This window comes from Tiliqua scincoides, chromosome 1 (assembly GCF_035046505.1).
Source record: "Tiliqua scincoides isolate rTilSci1 chromosome 1, rTilSci1.hap2, whole genome shotgun sequence".
Lineage (NCBI taxonomy): Eukaryota > Metazoa > Chordata > Lepidosauria > Squamata > Scincidae > Tiliqua > Tiliqua scincoides.
This window is the reverse complement of record NC_089821.1, coordinates 260,657,941-260,680,102: the sequence shown is the minus strand read 5'-3', so window position 1 is coordinate 260,680,102 and position 22,162 is coordinate 260,657,941. Positions and strand designations below refer to the sequence as shown.

Here is a 22,162-nt window from a genome sequence, read left to right as displayed (position 1 = left end):
CATTTACATCTTCAGGGGTTTTCAAAGCAGACTGTGATGTGGCATGTGGGTTCTCTAGTTAGTTCTGAGCTGGCTTTTCTTAAATATCAAACGTTCCACTGGGTATGTCTGAGTTCTTGAATATGTCTACAGTCTGTCTTAAAAAACATTTTTATACCATATCTACATCATAAGGTTAAGAGAATTTTGTATATTGAACTCTTAGAAATTCTGGTTCTTGAGCAGCCTGTATGAAACCTGTCTACAGTTTAAACAGTTTTGCATATCTTTTTGTTGCTTTCCTTGATTAACAGTGCAGTTGTAAGCATGTTTACTCAGAAGTAACTCAAACTTGAAATTTGAGCGGGTGGTGGCGGCCCAACTCCAGAGGGTCTTGGATGAAGCGGATTATCTGGATCCTTTTCAATCTGGTTTCAGGCTGGGCTTTGGGACGGAAACTGCCTTGGTCGTCTTGGTGGATGACCTATGACGGGGACTGGACAGGGGGAGTGCGTCCCTGTTGGTCCTGCTGGACCTCTCGGCGGCTTTCAATACCATCGACCATGGTATCCTTCTGGGCTGATTGGCCGAGTTGGGAGTTGGAGGCACTGTTTTGCGGTGGTTCCGCTCCTACTTGGAGGGTCGATCCCAGATGGTGGTGCTGGGGGATGCCTGTTCGACACCCTGGCCCTTGAGGTGCGGGGTGCCGCAGGGTTCAATTCTGTCCCCCATGCTATTTAATATCTACATGAAACCGCTGGGAGAGGTCATCCGGGGGTTTGGAGTGAGGTGTCATCAATATGCTGATGACACCCAGCTCTATCTCTCCTTTCCTCCAGACTCCAGGGTGGCGGTTGAGGGCCTGGAGCGCTGTCTGGAAGCAGTGAGGATCTGGATGGGGGCTAACAAGCTGAAATTAAATCCGGATAAGACAGAGGCTCTCCTGGTTCGGAAAACCTCGATGCAGGTGCTGGATTATCGACTTGCTCTGAATGGGGTTGCACTCCCTCTGAAGGAGCAGGTTCGCAGCTTGGGGGTCCTCCTGGACTCGCAGCTGCTCCTGGATTCCCAGGTGGCGGCTGTGGCTAGGGGGGCCTTTGCTCAGCTTCGGCTGGTGCGCCAGCTGCGACCGTACTTGGATCGTGCAGACCTGGCCACGGTGATCCATGCCACGGTGACATCGAGGTTGGATTACTGTAACGCGCTCTATGTGGGGCTGCCCCTGAAGACGGTTCGGAAACTACAATTAGTACAGAATGCGGCGGCCCGTGTGGTCACCGGAGCCAGGCGGTTTGACTCTGTCAGCCCGCTTCTCCGGGGGCTACATTGGCTGCCCATTCGTTTGTGGGCTCAATTCAAGGTGCTGGTTTTGACCTTTAAAGCCCTATACTGCTCTGGGCCAGGATATCTTAGAGAACGCCTACTCCCGTACAATCCGGCTCGTCCTCTCAGGTCATCAGAGAAGGCCTTTTTGCAAGTGCCGCCACCCAAGGAGGTCCAGGGGGCGGCTGCAAGAAATAGGGCCTTCTCGGTAGTGGCACCAACATTATGGAACTCCCTTCCCCTTGACTTGAGAATGGCTCCCTCTCTTGAGAGTTTTCGGTGAAGCCTGATTTCTTGTTGTTTAAACAAGCCTTCTGATTTCTGGCCTTCTTAACTTTTTTATACATCTTTTAGTTTTACAGGCTTGATTCCTCGGTGATCTGCTCTTTTAATCTTTTAATCTGACTACTGTTTTTATGGCCTCTGTAGTGTGTTTTTAAATGTTTTTATCTGCTTGTATTAATGTTTTTAAAAACTGTTTTTTTAATATGTTGTTAGCCGCCCTGGGTCCCGTTAGGGAGAAGGGCAGGATAAAAATAAAGTTTTTATTATTATTATTATTATTATTATTATTATTATTATTATTAAACTGAATTGATTAAAATTTGATTCCTACACTTAATTGTAAGTGTGTTTAGGATTTGCAACTTTATTCTGTTAGTCAAGTTGGAGGGGCAAGGAGCTATGGAGAGCACTGAAGTTCTGTTTTTCTTGGACGTAGTCTGTCAACACATGATGCAGACAACTTGCTGAAGTTGAGCAAGTCTACATCTGGTTGCTGAGCCCATGGGAACCTTATGCTTTGAGTTTCACCATGGAAATAAGGCAGGATGTCAGTGTGCTAAGTATTTTTCAGCTGTCACTATGTATTTCTCCATACATTTTAAAACTTCTCTTTCACAATCATTAGGAAGAGATATATTGTATTATGTATCCACTGCCCACTTCCGCTGTGCTTGCATAAAATCCTGTCTGGTCTGTTACACTGCTTGAGGTTATAGATATATAGCAATACCTTGACTTTCTTACTTGACATTCATCACTTTGCTGTTTCAGCTGCTTTCAGTTATAACCACATTTCACATTTCATCCACATGCTTTATTCTTTCATCCAGTTTCATCTAACCTTCCATGGCATTTGCCAATGTTCTTTCATTTTTTTTTTTCATTCCTGTTTAGGTAGGTTTCACATGCATTTGCATGTGCAATATAGTTATTTACATTTTTTACCCGCCAAAATAAATTTGCCAGCTAAATAAGGCTCTGCTTTGACATTGCTTCCATTCTGGACTTTCATCCATGCTCTGGTCCCTAACAAGACTAAAGTGCAAGGTTTTGCTGTATTTTATCAAAAAACTTTTATGCTAATATTTTATGACTTTGTATAATATTTTGGAGTGTAGGAACCTTTGAAGGGGGCTGTATATGCTCTTTCTCCATGTGTGATGAACCATTTCTTTGAAAGAATGGAATTAGAGCACTGGAAATACTTTTAGCAACCATGCTGTGTATTTTGTCGAAGACTCCATCAAAGAGCAGCTATTTGCATGGAGTTGTGGCATTTCTTGGAAGGATGAGGATTGAATTTTAAGAATGAATGAAAGATCTACAGGAATTTCAGCTGGCTTCCTTTTACTGTTCATTGGAAGAGTGATGTTTCTAGTGATAAACTTCATTTGGAGCCCCAAGAAGTTAACAAGGCAGCATTGTGTACATTGTATATTCTTAATGGGTTGTTGAATGAGTTCCTGTTCATGGATGTCTATGATATCTGCTTCAGAAATAACTCAGTGTGTATCTGTGTGTATACATACATGCTTGGCAAAGTGCAGTTAGTTTATACTGTGGGGTTAACATTGACAGTCTAAATCTAGGTGACATCTTTGAGCATAAACTAAAATATCTGATGGGGCGGGGTGGTGGCTACAGTTTCCAAGATCGGATAGACACTTGATTTATTGGGTCTGTCACAGAAACTTTTTTTGAGTTTAACTTTTGTCTCTTGAGCACTGGCTGTCTGTTGCAGAGAAAGCCTTTTATAAAATAGAGAGATTGAAATCAGTCCTTTTGTATGCATAAGTGTAGGTAATTATACTTTAAAGAGAACTTGCTTTGTACATTTTAATTTTTATAAAGAAACGAGCAGTTATCTCCCTGACACCTTATTAAATGTATAATTAACCTTATGATCCCTACCTCACTTGTGAATGCTTGGCAGAATAATTGGAGAGGAATAGTGGTTTTTCCCCCCTCTTTCTTTCTTTTACAGTCCTAAATCTCTTTTCTGTGGGATGTTGAAGCATTTGTTCATTTTCTCCCCCTTTTGAGCAAACCCAATGCTTTATTGTGCCAAGGACAGCATTTGCCAGAAAAAGGAGGGGGGAGGGAGGAATTGGCTTGGCATCTCATTTGTTTTCCTTTCTGCAGGTTTTTAATAAGTGGTCGACTATTGAGGCCTTTGGAGGTAAATGATATATTACTGGTTATTGTGAACCTTTCTAATTGGAAGTTTTCACCTTAGCTAGTTTTATTTATCAAAAGCCTACAGTTGCTTTTGCTCATTTAATTTTATCTCTCTCTATCCCCGCCCCTTTTCTCTTTCTAAAGAGATGCAGTGCAATAGGTGAACAAAAGGAAATTCTACTGGCTTTCGTTGCAAAGACAGCCCAGCAACCAGGACAGGTATATCAACTTTTTTCATGAATGTAATGCATATATTCTTTCCAGCATCTTCACTTAACTGCAGCACTGACACCTATTTAAAATTCAGAACACAGGTTTTAACACATTGCACTTTCTCAGTTCAAAAAGAAAGTTTTAAAGAGAAAAACATTCTAAATTAATCAGCAAAACATGTAGACTTGGGGCTTTTCTTGGGTGTGCTGAAGAGAACATGGAACCCATTATTAAGTGTTACATCGCAAACATTATGCTGTGGGTCTATATTTCATTCAAAATATTTTACAGTGCATAGTGCTTGGCAGAAAATGTTGATTCCCAAGGCCAGTTACTAGTTGGGATTTTTAATTTTTTCATTTATTGTAATATTGCTATTGGCCAAACAATGGCTACCCTGACACAATAAACAATAGTCCAGTTGTGGTCATATGAACATTCAGATTACTTGATTCTTTAATGAGAGAGGAGGTTCTTTAATTCTTTAATTAAGAATGAGGAGGTTCTCATTCTTTAATGAGAGAACAGGCCTTGCTGAAGGAGAGTCAGCATGGCTTCTGTAAGGGTAAGTCTTGCCTCACAAACCTTATAGAATTCTTTGAAAAGGTCAACAGGCATGTGGATGCGGGAGAACCCGTAGACATTATATATCTGGACTTTCAGAAGGCGTTTGACACGGTCCCTCACCAAAGGCTACTGAAAAAACTCCACAGTCAGGGAATTAGAGGACAGGTCCTCTCGTGGATTGAGAACTGGTTGGAGGCCAGGAAGCAGAGAGTGGGTGTCAGTGGGCAATTTTCACAATGGAGAGAGGTGAAAAGCGGTGTGCCCCAAGGATCTGTCCTGGGACCGGTGCTTTTCAACCTCTTCATAAATGACCTGGAGACAGGGTTGAGCAGTGAAGTGGCTAAGTTTGCAGACGACACCAAACTTTTCCGAGTGGTAAAGACCAGAAGTGATTGTGAGGAGCTCCAGAAGGATCTCTCCAGACTGGCAAAATGGGCAGCAAAATGGCAGATGCGCTTCAATGTCAGTAAGTGTAAAGTCATGCACATTGGGGCAAAAAAATCAAAACTTTAGATATAGGCTGATGGGTTCTGAGCTGTCTGTGACAGATCAGGAGAGAGATCTTGGGGGGGTGGTGGACAGGTCGATGAAAGTGTCAACCCAATGTGCGGCGGCAGTGAAGAAGGCCAATTCTATGCTTGGGATCATTAGGAAGGGTATTGAGAACAAAACGGCTAGTATTATAATGCCGTTGTACAAATCTATGGTAAGGCCACACCTGGAGTATTGTGTCCAGTTCTGGTCGCCGCATCTCAAAAAAGACATAGTGGAAATGGAAAAGGTGCAAAAGAGGGCGACTAAGATGATTACGGGGCTGGGGCACCTTCCTTATGAGGAAAGGCTACGGCGTTTGGGCCTCTTCAGCCTAGAAAAGAGACGCTTGAGGGGGGACATGATTGAGACTTACAAAATTATGCAGGGGATGGACAGAGTGGATAGGGAGATGCTCTTTACACTCTCACATAATACCAGAACCAGGGGACATCCACTAAAATTGAGTGTTGGGCGGGTTAGGACAGACAAAAGAAAATATTTCTTTACTCAGCGCGTGGTCGGTCTGTGGAACTCCTTGCCACAGGATGTGGTGCTGGCGTCTAGCCTAGATGCCTTTAAAAGGGGATTGGACGAGTTTCTGGAGGAAAAATCCATTATGGGGTACAAGCCATGATGTGTATGCGCAACCTCCTGATTTTAGGAATGGGTTAAGTCAGAATGCCAGATGTAGGGGAGGGCACCAGGATGAGGTCTCTTATTATCTGGTGTGCTCCCTGGGGCATTTGGTGGGCTGCTGTGAGATATAGGCAGCTGGACTAGATGGGCCTATGGCCTGATCCAGTGGGGCTGTTCTTATGTTCTTAGGTTCTTTTCAGCATGTGCATTTCTGTTATTTATAAGATCTGCATTTTAAAGCATAAAATATTTAGTTGGCAAATGATGTTCTCAGGTGATTGCCCAGTTTCAAGGTGATTCAAGGTGAAACTGGTGATTGCCCAGTTTCAGGGTGGAGATAAAACTTCTTCTTAAAAGTTTGACTTTAAAAAAATATCACACCTAGTTTCACTGATCCTATACAGGCCCATTAAAATGCCTGAGAGCTGTGCAAACCACCATAGTCTGTTTAGTTGTGTTAGAAGAGTCTCTGGCTTCCGTAATATTTGTTTATGGATATTTCAAAGGCGATAGTCTGAAATTCAGACCTCCTTGACGTTTTTTGACTTGCTTAGAAATGAGCCAGAGATGCACGTGCATTTATTAAAGGGGTTTTCTAATTAGCTGTTCTGATGCTCCAAGCAATATCTTCATCTCCCCCAAGTTCAGAAGTTGTTCAGAGGTTTAGAGAATCAGGGCCTCTGTTGTGATGATATTGGTACAGTAATAGTACTAATAATGCATGGTAATATAAGCACAGAAGTCAGACCCCTGCCCCGAGGAGCTACAGTCTCTGTCTTGATTCGCTAACTAGCCTTGCTAAATCCTGCATGCATTTCACTTCTGATCATGGCCATAGCTTATTGTGTTTCCTAGCCCCAGATCCAACTGAACAATATCTCTTTCAGTATTACGTAACTGAATTCTGTTTCTGTACATTTAATTTTTCTAGGTTAAAAAAATCAAGACATTGTTAGACCTTGTTCCTGATTTCATTGATACAAAAATAATCTATTCTTACCTCATGAAATGCTATGGTAAGTTATTGCACATTTAGATTGTGGAATTTGATAATTACATCTGGAGACATCAGAAAGCAAGGATGTCACTAGGATTGTTGATGTTGCACATGCTTCTGTGAAATCAAATCTCCAAATCTATGACAAGCTGACGATGATGCTGATGGAGTTTGCCTAGAAGCTCATGAGGATTTAGAGTGATCAGAAAAACAAACCTGCATGTTAACAAACGGGGGGAGGGGGGGAGTGCATAGTTTAGTGATAGAGCTCATACTTTGCATACAAAGGCCCCAGTCTTCAGTTAAAAGACCTGAGGTGGGAAAAGAGGGAGTGTCATTTCATGTGAAAGTATACATTGTCAATTGTAAGAGGAAACCATGGTTTAGAGCAGGGGTCTCCAAATCCTGGCCCGGGGGGCCAGATGCAGCCCGCAGCCAGCCTTTTTCCGGCCCACAGCCAACTTCTTATCCCCTGAAAGCCTCTGGCCCACTCAACTGAACATGACCAGAACTGTGCTCTGATTGCGTCTGGAGGGTGTTCTGAGGGCCAGAGAGGTTGAGCCCATTCATTCATTTATTCACTCATCTACGTTCCATCTCTAATTTATTTATTTAAATTTTATATTTAAATTTTATCTGGCCCTCCACACCACGCCAGATATTTGATGCGGCCCTCTGGCCAAAATGTTTGGAGACCCCTGGTTTAGAGTGATATTCTCGAATATAGTTAACAAACTATGGTTCCACAAGTTCATACTTAATACAATTTGCTCATAAAGTGAAAGTAGGAATTCAGGCATGAAGGAGGAGATGAAAGTGAAATGCTTGAAGTGGCAAACTGTAGTTTCTTATTACATCTGACCTCTGACACTGAGCTAAAGGTGCCCCCACCCACACAGTGGCAGGCAGAGGAACAGTACAGCCAATATTTGAATGCCTGTATGTCTTCCCAAGTAGCCATTTAGAGCAGAAGATGCGAACTTTTCCATGGAGGGAGAGAAAATACACAATGCCTTTGACATTGCATGAACTTCTCACATTGTAGGGCAAATAACTGGCATGTGTACATACCAGATTGTTTTCTTTTTAAACAGTTACCCAAGCCAAATCATTGTCCTTGATCCCAAAAGGAGGATGCATAAGCATTGCTAATGTGGCCTCTTGGTACATCAGTGACTAACAGCCCGATCCTGAGATGCCCAGTTTGCAGGGCTGCAGCGGCGCTGAAAATGGCTGCCGCTGCATCCTGCATGCTCCAGGCAACTGCCGGCGGTCCTCGGGAGAAGGGAACTTTTGTCCCCTTCTCCCGGGTAAAGCGAGTAGCCCTACAATGGGGCTACTCAATTCTATGGCAGCCCAAAGGTTGGCGTAGAATCAAGAGCCTCCATGTCAGGTGGTGACAAAGCTCCACCGGTCCCGTCTCCCTCCCACCCTGCCTGGAACACCTCCTCGCCACCCTCCCTCTGCCTCCCCCCACCCTGGAATGCCTCCTCCCCCCACGCCCCAATCTATATCTCCACTGCTCTGTGGTTTGTGTGACCGCCGAGTGGCGGAGTTCTGACACTAGGCCAGCACTGGCAGAGCACCGGCGCTAGGATGTTTGCTTTCCTTCTGCTTCACTGTCTTAGAGCCCAATCCTGAGCTCGGCACACTGGCTCACTGTAAGACAGGGAAGCAGAAGGAAGCCAAACTCTCACCTTAAGGCCTGCTTCATAGCTCTGATTGAGGCAAAAGCTTACCTTTCTGCCTCTTGTTTCTTTGCAGTGCCATCCAGTGAAATGAGTTGAAAGGATGAAATTCTTGTGGCACAACTCTTGATGCTCACGGCTAACCCTGACTTCAGATATCTTATTGAATTTAGCAATGAAGTGTTGCTTCATCATAAAATTCTGTAATTAACTGATATTATTGTGCACAATTTGCAGTTTATATTCCTGGGCACTCTTTCTCCTCATTCTATGAAAATCACAATAATATTGGCTTACTGCATTTATTTGAATGCCATGTCTTCCTGACCCACCCAGTATCTCTCTTTGGAAAGAATAGTGTGATGTTTTAAATATTAAATGGCCAGGAGATGCCGTATATCACAACCTTGTTGACTCCTTTCGTTCTTCTGCACAGAAGGGTACATGAGAGCCTGTGGGCACTTGCCCTGGAAACAGGCAGACTAGCGGAACTGTGCTGCATCCAGTTTTGGGCAGTTTGTAGCTCACCCCAAGGCAAGGGGAAACTTTTCCCCTTAGCCCGGAAAGAGCCACTGCAGCCCCAATGGGGCTACTTGGATCTGTTCCACCTAAATCAGCATCACAAATCCAAGCAGCCTGGGACTGCTCCAGGCTACCTGGGAAAGGGGTCAGGATCCAGCATAACTGCTGGATCCTGGCCCCACCTCCTGCTTGCTGCCTGCCCACCCATGGTCCCGCCTACCGCCAACCCTCCTTGCCCCAAAACACCTCCCTCCCACTCTCAAAAATGGTACGTTTTCTCCCTCCCTGAACTAGTGAATATGCAGGTGTTGATTCTGTTCCTGATCAGAGAGATAATCTTCTGGGACTGTGTCCAGGAGGGTGGAAAGAGGAGGAGAAGAAAATCCCTTCAAATAGTTAGTCTTCCAAGAATAAAGAATTACTAAGAAAACGTCTCAATTGTGCGGTCCATTAAACATAATCTCAGTGTTAGATCTTCCTTTTTTTGTTTTTTATACAATAGATACTTCTATTTTAAAGAAATGGGAAGTTAACAATTTCTATTATACCTTCATTAAACCATCACTTTGTGCAGGTTCTGAAACCTCCCACAGTTAGAAAGAAACTCATCCACTTGCAGCTGTGAGTGGGAAGTTTTTCCTTGACAAATGCAAGGGTTTGAAACATACATCTCTATAGAATATAAGCTTTTATGGGAAAAAATTCTTATGAAAAGCATTAAGTAACTTCCGTTATGGAGACAGATACCAAAAAGGTGAATGAAAAATAAATCTGTCAGCCTAGTTTTCCTGCAGAAAGACTTATTTAGTGTTGTTGCTGATCTTTGGAAGTCAAAGCAGGCCAAGAGCAACAAGACACGTTTTGCTGCCACTTGAGCTGAATAGAAAAATGGGAACAACAGATCCTTTTTTTCCTTCTGCATGTTACTTTTAGTGCTTCATTGGTAGAAAAGCAACTGGCAATGTGATAGATAAGAAGACCAATACAAATGCCAAGTATTTAAGTATGCAAACAGCCTTGTGAGGTGCCTAAGTACTGTATTATTCCCATATTGCAACAGGGGAGCTAAAGCTAAGAAGGATAACCTGCCTAAGGCCATCTTTTGAATTCATGGCAAAGGCAAGGTTTGAACATAGGAAAGCCCTGATTTGCAACTCTGCTTTAGTCACTATATTTGTGCCAAACCAAATCCCATTTTCATTTCAGCAATAAAATGCATTCTGTATCTGATTGTTTCAGCAGTTTGCATCTTCTTTTTGCACAATTTTAAAATGAATAGCCCAACAAGGAGCTCTGTGGCCTAAAAGGAGAAGCTTTATTAGGAATCTGCAGCTTCCTGAAATCATATGCAAATCACATAAACCAGAATTTCTGGCGTTGGTATAATGGCTTCATCATGTTCTTGGAATAATAGGTTGTGCTACTTTAAAACTGTCAGGATATAAATTTACAAGCCTGAACAGAACAGAACAAAGTGCATTACAGGTCAACCTGACCAGGTGTCTGTAATTAAGCTGAAAGTGCAAGTCATGCTGAGTCATCAAAAGCTGACACGTTGGGTTGCTGTAATGTAAAATCTGATTGGCTAAATGAAATATAAATATGGAGGACCAGGAGCTAGCTTCTGGGGCTGTTTTCTTCCTCCTTCGGTCTGTAACATTTTGGACTGAACTGCTAAGAGACTGCTATGGACTTTTTTGGCTGCTGTGTGTGTGTATATACAATACATTTGGTAATGGGAGCTACTGTGTCTGCATCTTATTTCAACTACAAGGACCAGTGACCTGAAGTACTGGTATTTTCTTTCTAATCTGTGCACTCTGACAAAAACATGGGTTTCTGACCTGACTTTCAAAGCAAACAACATTAAAACTGTATGAGCAGTTAACTGCTTTAAAACCTAGAAATCAAAAGGTGCCACGTTTCATATCTGATGTTTGGGGGTCATCACTTTTTGAGAGGTTCCATTCCTCACCAGCAAACGTGTCCTTTTTTTTTAGTGGTATTTCCTCTATTTTTAAATTGTTTTTCTGTCAGTGGCTATGAACTTGACAATGCACAGATTTTAAAGAATTTAGAGTCAGTTGCCTTTTTAAAATGTCCTTTAACGCCTAAGCGGAAGTGCATTTTTGAAGAGCCTGCAAGAATTGGGACATTTGTTCCTCGAAACTTTGGAATGTAGAGCCTTCATACAGTAATTCACCAGAGCCAGAATGGTTTCTTAAAAAAAACAAGTTCAAGACCTATCTGTATTCTGGAAACCCCTGATTTAAAAGATGCATTGTCATTGATCTCAGGTGAACCTTGCCTGTTTTTTTTTACTAGAAGGAATGTCACAGTAGTTACTCTGAAAAGCAAAATGTCTGCTACCTTAGGATAAAATGAAGGGAAATATCACCATCTTTTCTCAAACTTGGCACAGACACAACGAGACAGCTTATCTCTGCGGCAGGAGCCTCAAGAGCCCCAAGACTTGGCATGTCTGCTTGTCAGCTCCAGTAATTCATCAAGAAGCAAATTTAATCTGCAGTTAAAGCCTTAGTTTATTTAATCTCACTAATTAATCGATTAAAGCTTGCAGCACCACTTCAGATGTACTTAAGTGTGGAATTCTTTCACTGACATTGCTGGGATTACTATAGAGTAATGTGCTTGAGCCTCTTGGCTACCTGGAAGCCAGGCATTTTTGAAAGGGGGTGAAATGAGAAATTTCCGGCATAGTTCATTCTCATTTATAATATAAACTGTTCAGCTTTTCCTACAATGTTTAAATTTGTGGTTTTTTCCTTCTGTTTCTCTTCTTAGCATCAGATGAGGACGTGGCTTCAGCAAAAGCTCTGTATGATAAAATGAAAGCAGAGAAACTGCACCCAGATGAGTTGTGTCTGAAACGTTTGGCGGTTCTCCTGAAGAAAGCAGGAGAGCCAGTTCCTTTTATAGAACCTCCTGTGAGTGTTTACCAGTTTTCAAAAGAAACACCTCTGCGTGTGTGTACTTACGCAAATATGCACAAGTCTTAATAAAACAAGTGGCAGACTTAATTACGCTGGGATTAAACCTTCACAGAAACCCTCAGAGGAGTCTGCAAATCAAGTGCTGAGTGTGTTGTAGGCATTGTATTAATCTGGCATTAGACCTGACTGAAGGGAGAAGGAAATCTTCTGGGGCTATTGTGTTTAAAGTATAAGGACATTATTGGGCATTCATGTTCAGGTGTGAGTTTATCAAGCATCCTTGGAGTGTTTTATCTCCCGTATTTAAACTTTAAATGATTTCTGCATGCTTTATTTCAGAACAGGTTTATATGTCAGTTAATTACTAGTTTTTTAAACATAAAGTATTTTCTTCTCCAAATAGCATTTGTAGCATGGAAATGTAAAACATAAGAACTAATTTTCTCGGCCTGACTTATCTTTACTTATTTTGCCAACAAAACCACATACTTGGCCCCTCTGTAAATCTGCTTAATTGAGGGGAACAAATTAATACAGAACTGTGGAGACCGCTTGAAATAGCTTCATCAGTACATTACTTTAGGCTGAGACTCTACAAAAGCAGGTACTGAAGAGTTAATGTAGCTGTAATTAGTAGCATTTTGTGCTTAGAGATAGGATTATCCCTAAGTCCTGTTTTGGAAGTTCATTGCATTCCGTGGTAATAGGAAATCCTAGCTCTTCATTTATATGCATAAATAGACTGAACTAGAGTTCAGATCAACTTGGTGCATGATGTGTTCTTTTTTTTTTTTTCTTCAAATACCACTTTTGCAAGTACCTCCTTTACCACCAGATATAGCAGCTATACACAGTAATGGACAGCTTGCCCCACGGTTGGAGCATTAATTCTGTGCCCTCCTTCTACAACCTGTTCTGCTTTTGAGGACCTAGGCTGCTGCACAGCCACCTTTTGCTTGCCACTTCCATTTTGTGTATCATTTCAGTTCACAAGGAAACTTACTTCAGAGTCAAACTAGATAAGATGTTAAACATGTCTTAAACTCTCTCCCCTTTCTTCCCCCTATTTAATTAATTAATTTTTACATTTTTATACATTTTTTTCACATTTTATTTTTTTATTTTTAAGTTGTGGGGGTCCAATTCGGATTGGAACAGTAGAGGAGTCAGGTGAATCCTTTCCTTCTGCACTATTTTCTCAATGATAATCACACGTACATACCCTCTGAAGTTAATCACCCCAAGTAGCAGCTTCAGGGGTGTGACTTCTAGCAAGAAGTGACTTGAGAGACTTAGAACCCAGTCCTGTGGATTCTTAGCACCAGGTCTGAGCTCCAGCTCCGGCACTGGGTGTTACAAACATACTGTAAATCACATTTGCGGCACCCAGAGAGAAGGGGTCGCTGGTGCTGGACCAGCACTAGTCAGTGCAGAGTCTCAGCGCTGTATGGAGGGTGGGGTGGGAGGAGAAACTGGCCCAGGAAGGGGGTGGGACAGGCATAGCATGTTGGGCAGCAAATCCCAACACAGAGGCTCTAAAGTCTGCGCTGGCAAAATAGCCGGTGTAGACTTGAGAAGCCCCATTGCAGGGCAAGGGGATGAAAGTCCCCTTCCCTTGAGGAAATCTCTGACAGCCTCAGTGGTGCCACTGGATGGAGCGGTAGCCATTTTGGTGCTGCTGCACCCGGTGGAGTCACCAGGAACAGGTTTGTGCTGTTAAGCCCCACTCCAACACTGTAGTCTTGATCTATATCAGTAGCTGCCCTTGAGTGGGGGGGGGGGAGTGCCAAGCAAAGCCTTTGAGTACTTGTTGAAAGTAGCATATAATTGATAAATACTTATGAGGAGACTGTCATTGTTCTTTGGAGCAGTAGTTGTCAGTGACTATGGTGGACTTTTTTCAGGATGTGTGGACTTTTGGCATTCCAGGAGATATGAAGATACCAATTTTAGTCAGATTTAGTACAGCAGATTTAGTACTATGGAATTTGATCAAATTTTTTAAAGCATAGTTACAGTAAGAAATAATAGTTTCCTTTCCTACTCATCACTGTTTTTCATTTTTCATCTACTGTAGGAGAGCTTCAAATTCTACGCAGACAAACTAAGAAATGAAAGACAGGGAGATTCATCTGATGAAGATTAACATTTTTATACTTTAATTGCTGTTAGTAATATTATGACTGTGAAAAACTGTTTTCAATGTATTAATGTCATGAAGAAATAAAATGGAAAATAGGACTCCTTGGAGTAACACATGTTGGCTTATACACAACTTCTACATAAAACTTGTTTTGAAGCAGTTTGAATGACTTCTTTCTGAAGCCACTGTACAGGGTCTTGCCAGATCAGGTAATGTAAAAATAAAGTTATATTTGCTACTTATTGGACTATGTGCAGTCTGTGTACATCTTTGCCACAATCTCTGTTCCTGCACACATTTGCCCCTAAACAGTTCTGTTTCTGTGCAAAGAAAAATCCAGTTTCTGTAATTGAAGAATAAATTTATGCAAAGCATACTTGCATATATTAATTTAATTTGTGGTTTTTGCTTCAAAAGTCCATAATTTCTTTGACAATAAAATGGATTATCTAAACAAAGTGGGAGATAAGCAAGGTGGTTATGGGAAGTCAATATGAGGTTACGGTGGCAAATAACTGTAGCCCTGGAGCAAAGATTCAGAGCTATTCAATGTGTTATATCACCCCATAAAAGCTTCTGATCACTAAAACCTACCCCTTTTCCAGGATGATATGTGATGAGTTTCCTGTTTTTCCCCCTGCAACCATAAGGCAGGGCTGGCCCTTCTATGAGAACAACTGTAGCAGGTCATGAGGCCTCAGGCAGCAGGTTGGTGAGGAGCACCATCTCTGTCTACCACTTGCCTCAACTGCACCTCCTCCTTCCATTTCTTGCAATGGTAAAGGAAAAGAGGGGCTGAAAGGAAGAGGAAATGTAGAGGGGAGGGGACTGCTGAGCTAGAACATGGAAAGTCGAGGCTGGCACATGAGTCAGTATTTGGCATGCTGCCTCAAGTATCATGCCCAATGGCATGCTCATTGGGTATGAGTCAGTATTTGGCATGCTGCCTCAAGTATCAGGAAGACTTGGGATAGCCCTGCTATAAGGGATATGAAAAACATTGATGATATTCAAAACTTCACACTTCTCTTGCTCAGATGTTCCTACAGAGGTGCAGGACTTGTATATCATCAGACTATATTACCTTTCTCAGATACTTCATTTGAAGTAGATCTGGCTGCATTCTGATATTTTTATGTATGTATGTATCTATACATTAAGAGTCTTATGCCAAAAGATTGAGTTCTTATGATTGCTTTTCAGCAAACCCATAATATTCATAACAGTACACTGAAGCTCTCCTTTGCAGGTTTTTTTTACTTGTAAATACACCCTAGATACTGGGGAAAGAATTGAAGCTGATGGATAGTTTTGGTTTACGTTTGCTTTTTCTTTCCTTGTCGAATCTCTGGGCAATGGATGTTTTAGTGATCAATGTTAAGTTTGTTTACAACTAATTTATGCCTGTCATATGCAAATGAATAAACTGGCTAATGTTCCATTGATTTTTCTCTGTGTATAGAATATACTCATTTTCCTTAATTTTTTTTTCTTTCACAAATGAGAAGGGGAAGGGGTCAGTCAAAGCTGTTTCAGGAAGGGGGTATTGCAAATAGTTCAGGGCTGAACAACCTAGCTGCTAGAGGATTCCCAAAATTGTCCTCAACTTAAATGCTGACTGTGTTTAACCTGTGAAAAAGGTTCAAGCAGATGTGTTGAACTTTTGATGACTTCCCTAGCACACTTTTTTGGAAAGTGTATAGAGACTATGTAATGAGTGGAATGTTGGATTTGGAACATTGAGCATATAAAGCTTCCTTTTGCTGAATGCATCCAGTCTTATACTGGCAGCAGGTTTTCCAAGGTTTTTCCATTCCTATCATGTGAGATCACATAGCTCAAGATGCATGAGATGATTGGCATTTTTATCCAACCCTTTCCCCAAAGAGGTTGTATCAACAGATAATTCAACCCCCTTTTCACGATAGCCCTGTGGGGGGGGTTAGACCAAAAAATAATTGAGTTAATAAATTGGGTTAGTCACTTATAAGCCATTTTTCAGTACAAGACTTCCCAAGTGGCATACAATCTCAAATAAAAGCAAATATAATAAATTCCAGGTAGGGAATAACAAAATCACAAAAGCAGCCCTAGCATCAATAGTAAAATCAGTGATATGCTGGAATGCCTAGACAGTGTTTGTTTTGTTCACAGTCTGCCTGGTGCTGTACAGGCATCATAAGCTTCATATACATGGACATTCCGTATATGACAAAACATGATGGGTATGTGGATGGTCACCCAAAAGGCTTTTGTTCCAGGTCCACTGCTAAACATTATGCCACACTAGCTCTAAACTTGGATTAACCTGGTGCCTTATACATGCCCCTTCCCCTTATTTCATTTCTCCACATTTCATTTCAGCCATGAAGCTATTTCAACCCAAGTTGCCACTCAGACTTCTTGTGATGGTAACATGAAAACATCATGAATGCCATCCTGAGCAATTTGGAAGAAGGAAAGGAAACAGATATGAGAAATAAGCCTTTGAGCGCTGCAAAATTGTTCTACTTTGACAGGAAAGGGGCTGACTTTCAAATTATAAATGCACTAGTTTATAGGAAGAGCCATGAAACTGAGTTAACATTTTAAATAAGTTGATACCATAATAATTTCGGTGGTTGGTGCATTGAGAACCAATGTAAAATTCTAAAAAACTGGCTGTCTGAAAGTTGCTACAAATCTTGTTCAGAGGAGACCACCTTGATTTCATAGCTATCATATAATGTTTTAGGTCTATTTACATGCTGCTTGTTCTGTTGGTTCTCCATATTATTTGCACTGTAGAATTATAAAGTGACCCAGACTGTACTTCATAACTCTGAATGGCACAAGTTATATGCTAATGGACCCAAAAGACATATTGGAAATCCTTTCCGTAACGCCACAGCTCTTGTTTCTAACAATCACCTGGTCGATCTCTTCCCTAGAAATCTGCTGCAGAAATTGAGGTGCATTAAACTAAATTCAAAAGAGACCTTGTGTACTTGAAAAGCCAAGATGGGTGCGCCAAATATTTGCATGCTATCTTTTACAACAGGGTTGAGCAAACCATGGCCCAGGGGCCATTTGCAGCCCTCAGGGACCCCCAGTTGTCCCACAGGGAGTCCCCAGTTTCCAAGGAGCTTTTGGCCCATCAGAGACTGTTAGAGACCACCCTGGCCCGCAACTGTGGTTTATGTTGGAGGTGTGCACTCAAGAGTTATTTATAACCCCCCTTCACTTTTCTGGTTTGGTCTGCATGTCTGTTGAAAGCACATCCATAATTGTCCCAAGTGCATCAATTTATGTTCTCCATGTGTTTTCTGCTTTTCCCTGGGTGTTATTTTAACCCCCCGCCATCGCCTCTGAACAACTTATGTCTCCAAGTGTTTTTGGCATGGTCTGTAAGTTTTCACTATGCAAGAGGCGTGTGTGGCAAACAGTTCATAGTTCTCATGTGGTTCTATATACCTGCATTATCTTTCTCGTGTATTATAAATAAGCTCAGTAAAATTCATTCATTCATATAAGTTCTGTCTCGAATGTATTCATTTATGTAAATTTATTCAAATTTGAAATGTAAATTTTTGCCCTGCCCCCAACACAGTGTCAGAGAGATGATGTGGCCCTCCTGCCAAAATGTCTGCCCACCTGTTTTACAAGACAAAGCTAGGGAAGAGAATGGGCTACCCAGGCATGTTCAAGCAAAAAAAATGAAGGATGCATTTCCCTCAATTCTGACACTATATTTGCATTTTTTAAAGTAAGTGCAGTCAACATGTAGCAGAAGAGGTAAATCACAAAAGTTGGAAAGAGGTGGTTTCTCATGCCCTCCCCCCAATTCTATAACTCTAGGACATGAAGAAGCTGGCAATTGATGCAGGACAGACCACAGTACTTGTTACACGATGCATAATTTTATTTTATTACAATATTTATATACCTCCTTTCTCAAGACAAGGCAGTTTGCATATGCAGGCTGAACATAAAACCATTTTTCAAAGAAATTTTTACAAGTATGTCTCATGGAATAAATCTCATAAAACCTGCGTTTCTCCTGGTTTTTCCCTACACGATGCAGCTGTCATCTTGACTGCCAGCTCTTAAACTTTCCAAGCTATTGCAAGCACCAGCAAATCAGGCTTCTCAAGGATGTTATCCATTTTTTTTGGCAGCTGACTTCTCCACAGTCCACTTCTCTGCACAGATAGTGGCCTTGGTCTTCTATCCAAGCAACTGATCCTTCTTAACTTTTCCGGCAAGGTGACAGCTCGCACACCACTTTATGGAATTTTCTGCCACAAGATGACAAAATTGCGTGCACTGCCATCAGCCATTGTACAGCAGCGGAAGGACTTTCCGCTGCCCTAAATGGCTCAGTGTGCCAGCCCAAGCCTAGTTAGGTTCAGGTCATAGCTCTATGGATGGCACCATTAGCTGCAAGTCTTGCATGTAGCAGCTGCTGACTCCACTGCCACTGCTGTCTCTCTTACAGGCTAATCTCAACCTGGCGGTGAAAAGACAAATGGCTATAGCAGCCACCACAGTTCATAATCTGAGCAGTCAGATAATGGAAAATGGCAGAGCGCGAAGAAGAGGGGCATGCTTGGTGCTCTGTCTCAGGCAACAAAATGCCTTGGACAGTTATTAAATGTCTGTACTTGCTATTGTGGAATGCTAGTTATGGCCTATTCTACCACTTCTCAAACTGGGTTGCAACCCGTCAGTGGGTTGCGAGGCTGACAAGCTGATGGCTAACAAGGAAAATGGACAGGATGGACAAGGATAGCTGACAAGGAAAGTGAAATGGAGCCACTCACGCATGTTTATTTGTGAGTAGGCAGTCATGCCTCAGTCCACTTCAAAGGGCAAGCTGAGTGGAACACAAGGCCACCAGGATGGTCCAGTTCTGATGAATGTTCAGCTCAACAAATACTCCAGAAGGCAGCCCCCCACCGTATTCTTGTATTGGCAACCTTCAGTCTCGAAAGACTATGGTATCGCGCTCTGAAAGGTGGTTCTGGAACAGCGTCTAGTGTGGCTGAAAAGGCCAATCCGGGAGTGACAATCCCTTCCACACCGGGAGCAAGTGCAGTCTGTCCCTGGTCTGTCTCCCTGGCTATGGGCCTTCCTTCTTTGCCTCTTTGCCTCAGTCTGTTGGCAAAGTGTCTCTTCAAACTGGGAAAGGCCATGCTGCACAGCCTGCCTCCAAGCGGGCCGCTCAGAGGCCAGGGTTTCCCACTTGTTGAGGTCCATTCCTAAGGCCTTCAGATCCCTCTCGCAGATGTCCTTGTATCACAGCTGTGGTCTACCTGTAGGGGGCTTTCCTTGCACGAGTTCACCATAGAGGAGATCCTTTGGGATCCGGCCATCATCCATTCTCACGTCATGACCGAGCCAGTGCAGGCGTCTCTGTTTCAGCAGTGCATACATGCTAGGGATTCCAGCACGTTCCAGGACTGTGTTGTTAGGAACTTTGTCCTGCCAGGTGATGCCGAGAATGCATCAGAGGCAGCGCATGTGGAAAGCGTTCAGTTTCCTCTCCTGTTGTGAGCAGAGAGTCCATGACTCGCTGCAGTACAGAAGTGTATTCAGGACGCAAGCTCTGTAGACCTGGATCTTGGAATGTGGACAAAAACAGGCTTGTAGGACTGGTGGAGTGAAACCTTTTTTTGAGTTTTAGAAAGCTAGGTGAGTTCTGTTAATGTCGTTTTAAAATTTGAGTGCCAGTGTTAAAAAGTATGGAAACCACTGACCTATTCACTTGTATGGCTTGAAAGTTCACCCCCCAAAATTACAAGACCTAGATGTACCATGGGTACACCATGGGTTTTCCTATCTAACTGAATATCTAACCATTGTTGAGATGCCCGATTCCAGTAAACAGTGACACCCAGTTTGCCTGTTACTTTCTCCCTGAGCTGAGGGCACATGAATTTTATTCTTGCCGTGAGTGAAAAGATGTCTTAAGTGTTTTGCTGTAGCAATTTTTAAATGGGTCCAACGCAAGGAAAAAAACTGCACACTGAAGAGACTGTAAAGGAGACTTTGGTTTTTGTAAAGGAGACTGAGGCCTGTGCCAAAGTGTATGCAGTGCAATGATTACTCACTCTAAATCTGAAGAACTTGACTCCGAGGACTCACTGAAGGCTGTTAGGCATATTATGCAGGCAGATCCTGATCTGTCATTGAACTGCCTAATCCCCAGTCCCTGAAAAATGTACCTGCATCATACATGTGTGTGTAACAGTCACCACTGCCACTGTGGATGCACACTGTCTTTGCCCAGCTCACACATCCATTAGAGTTGTGCTTTTTTCACATGATGGAATGAAAAGTAGTGGCACCCTCCTTCACAATGCAGCCATGTCTGAGTTGGGTGCTTCAGCTGGCTGTTTGATTTCTCTCCCCAAGATAGGGGAAGGGATGACAAATCACTGCACTCCCCTCTGTACAAATGGGCTGCATCATGAATTACCTGGCACTTATACATTATAGCATCTGCAGGGTGGAAGGGCAGAGGGTATGCCAGCTCCACTGCGTTTTTGATTTGGCAAAAAAGTGAGTTTGTCCAGACATGGAATGCAATAATGTAGTTTTGTGAGTCTTGTGAGAGCATGTGGTGCTGAAAATACAATGTGCACAGTCAGCATCCTCAGAACCACTACTGCTACTGCACAGATCATTTCCATTTATTCATTGTTCCTTCCTGTACAACACCCAGCAGTGAGGCATTCCATCATTATGTTCTGGTGTGGAGGACTTTGAGCAATAGTCCTCCGCTGAAGAAATATATTCAGGGTTAGTCAACCATGAGACTGGTTAACAGCTCAATCCTGAGCTGCTCAGTGCACGGGGCTGCGGTGATGCCAAATGGCTGCCATGGCAACCTGGACACAGCCAGGTAGCCACCGGCAGCTCCTGGGGGAAGGGGACTTTTGTCCCCTTCCTCTGGGTAAGGGAAGCAGCCCCGCAGTGGGGCTACTCGATTCTGCAGCAGCTCTGAAGCTGCTGCAAAACTGGAGAGACCTATGTCAGACCGTGTGGACCCATGTGGGGCTCAGCCCCGCCCCCCTCACGCCCTGCTCTCTCCCCCACCACACCTCCTCCCCACCCTCTGCCTGCCTTTCTCCCACCTCCCCCAATCACCTCTCCACCACCAAGCAGTCCAGAAGACCACCAGGCGGTGGAACATGGGCCCAATTGGGCCTGTGGTAAGGGCTCACAAACGTGCCTTATGGCACATTTGCAACAGTGTGCACCAGCAGTGAGAATGATACAGGCTAATGGAAGCCAGCCATTCATGTTAAAACAAGTCATTAAAACAGAGCAAATGTTTAGCAGCTTAATAGAGAAATGTTCAAATGTTAATAATGTTAAAGCTATGTTATGAGTGTTTATAGCCATTTAGTTTAAAACAAATAATGCTTAAGAAATAGGGAAAATGTTTTGTTTAAATTCAGAACAAAAGCCTTTCACTGGTTTTCAGTCTGATGTAAAAAGTGCAAACTGCAACCAGACAGGCAGTATAAATCAACAAAGGAATGTGCCTTTGACAGCCTGCTAGAAAGAAGTTCTTTTGAAGCCACTCTCTGATAAGAAAGTTTGGGAGTGAATGCTCCCTTCTGCTGGTTTTTATAACACCCAAGACCTCTGAGCTCAGACTGCTTGTAAGACAGAGAACAATGAACAGATGAATACCATGGCAAGAGAAGGCTTTTGAATTCTAAGTAATGTTTATTTAGGCTTCTCTTTAAATCAGAAAATGTCTTGTATATGCATTTTACCAAAGCAACACCATGGTGTGTGACTGCATTTGAGAAGGTGTTGCAGATCTGTACTGTTGACAGGCTACTGTGTATGTGCTTTTAATGTTTAATGAGTAGTGTCTCTAAGGGTGTAAATTAACAAGACTCTTAGCAAAAGCATCAGATAAGGATGAGACTGGAATTTACCAGCTGTCAGGCTAATTGGTAGAATGATGGATGAAGCTAGGCTGAACAGAGTAGGTTCGTTTTAAAAGACACTTCCAAACTTGAATGTCTGCTTCTGAACAGAGAACAATTTAGATTTAAACAGGCTTTCTTTAGAACCAAAATATGCACTGGGAGAGCTGTTTAAGGCTAATTATACAAAGGCAACACTCCAGAGCATCATGGGA

General features: G+C 42.6%; 1 protein-coding gene across 1 annotated transcript in view; it reads left to right on the top strand.

Moving 5' to 3' along the window:
• LRPPRC (leucine rich pentatricopeptide repeat containing) overlaps nt 1-15,464 on the top strand; it is a 146,827-nt gene extending 131,363 nt beyond the window's left edge. The window contains exons 35-38 of the mRNA XM_066624545.1: nt 3,910-3,984; nt 6,647-6,731; nt 11,728-11,870; nt 13,954-15,464. Coding sequence (XP_066480642.1) covers nt 3,910-3,984; nt 6,647-6,731; nt 11,728-11,870; nt 13,954-14,022 — 372 coding nt within the window. The 3' untranslated portion in view covers nt 14,023-15,464. The remainder of the gene's footprint in view (nt 1-3,909; nt 3,985-6,646; nt 6,732-11,727; nt 11,871-13,953) is intronic.
• The last annotated feature ends 6,698 nt before the right edge of the window (nt 15,465-22,162 follow it).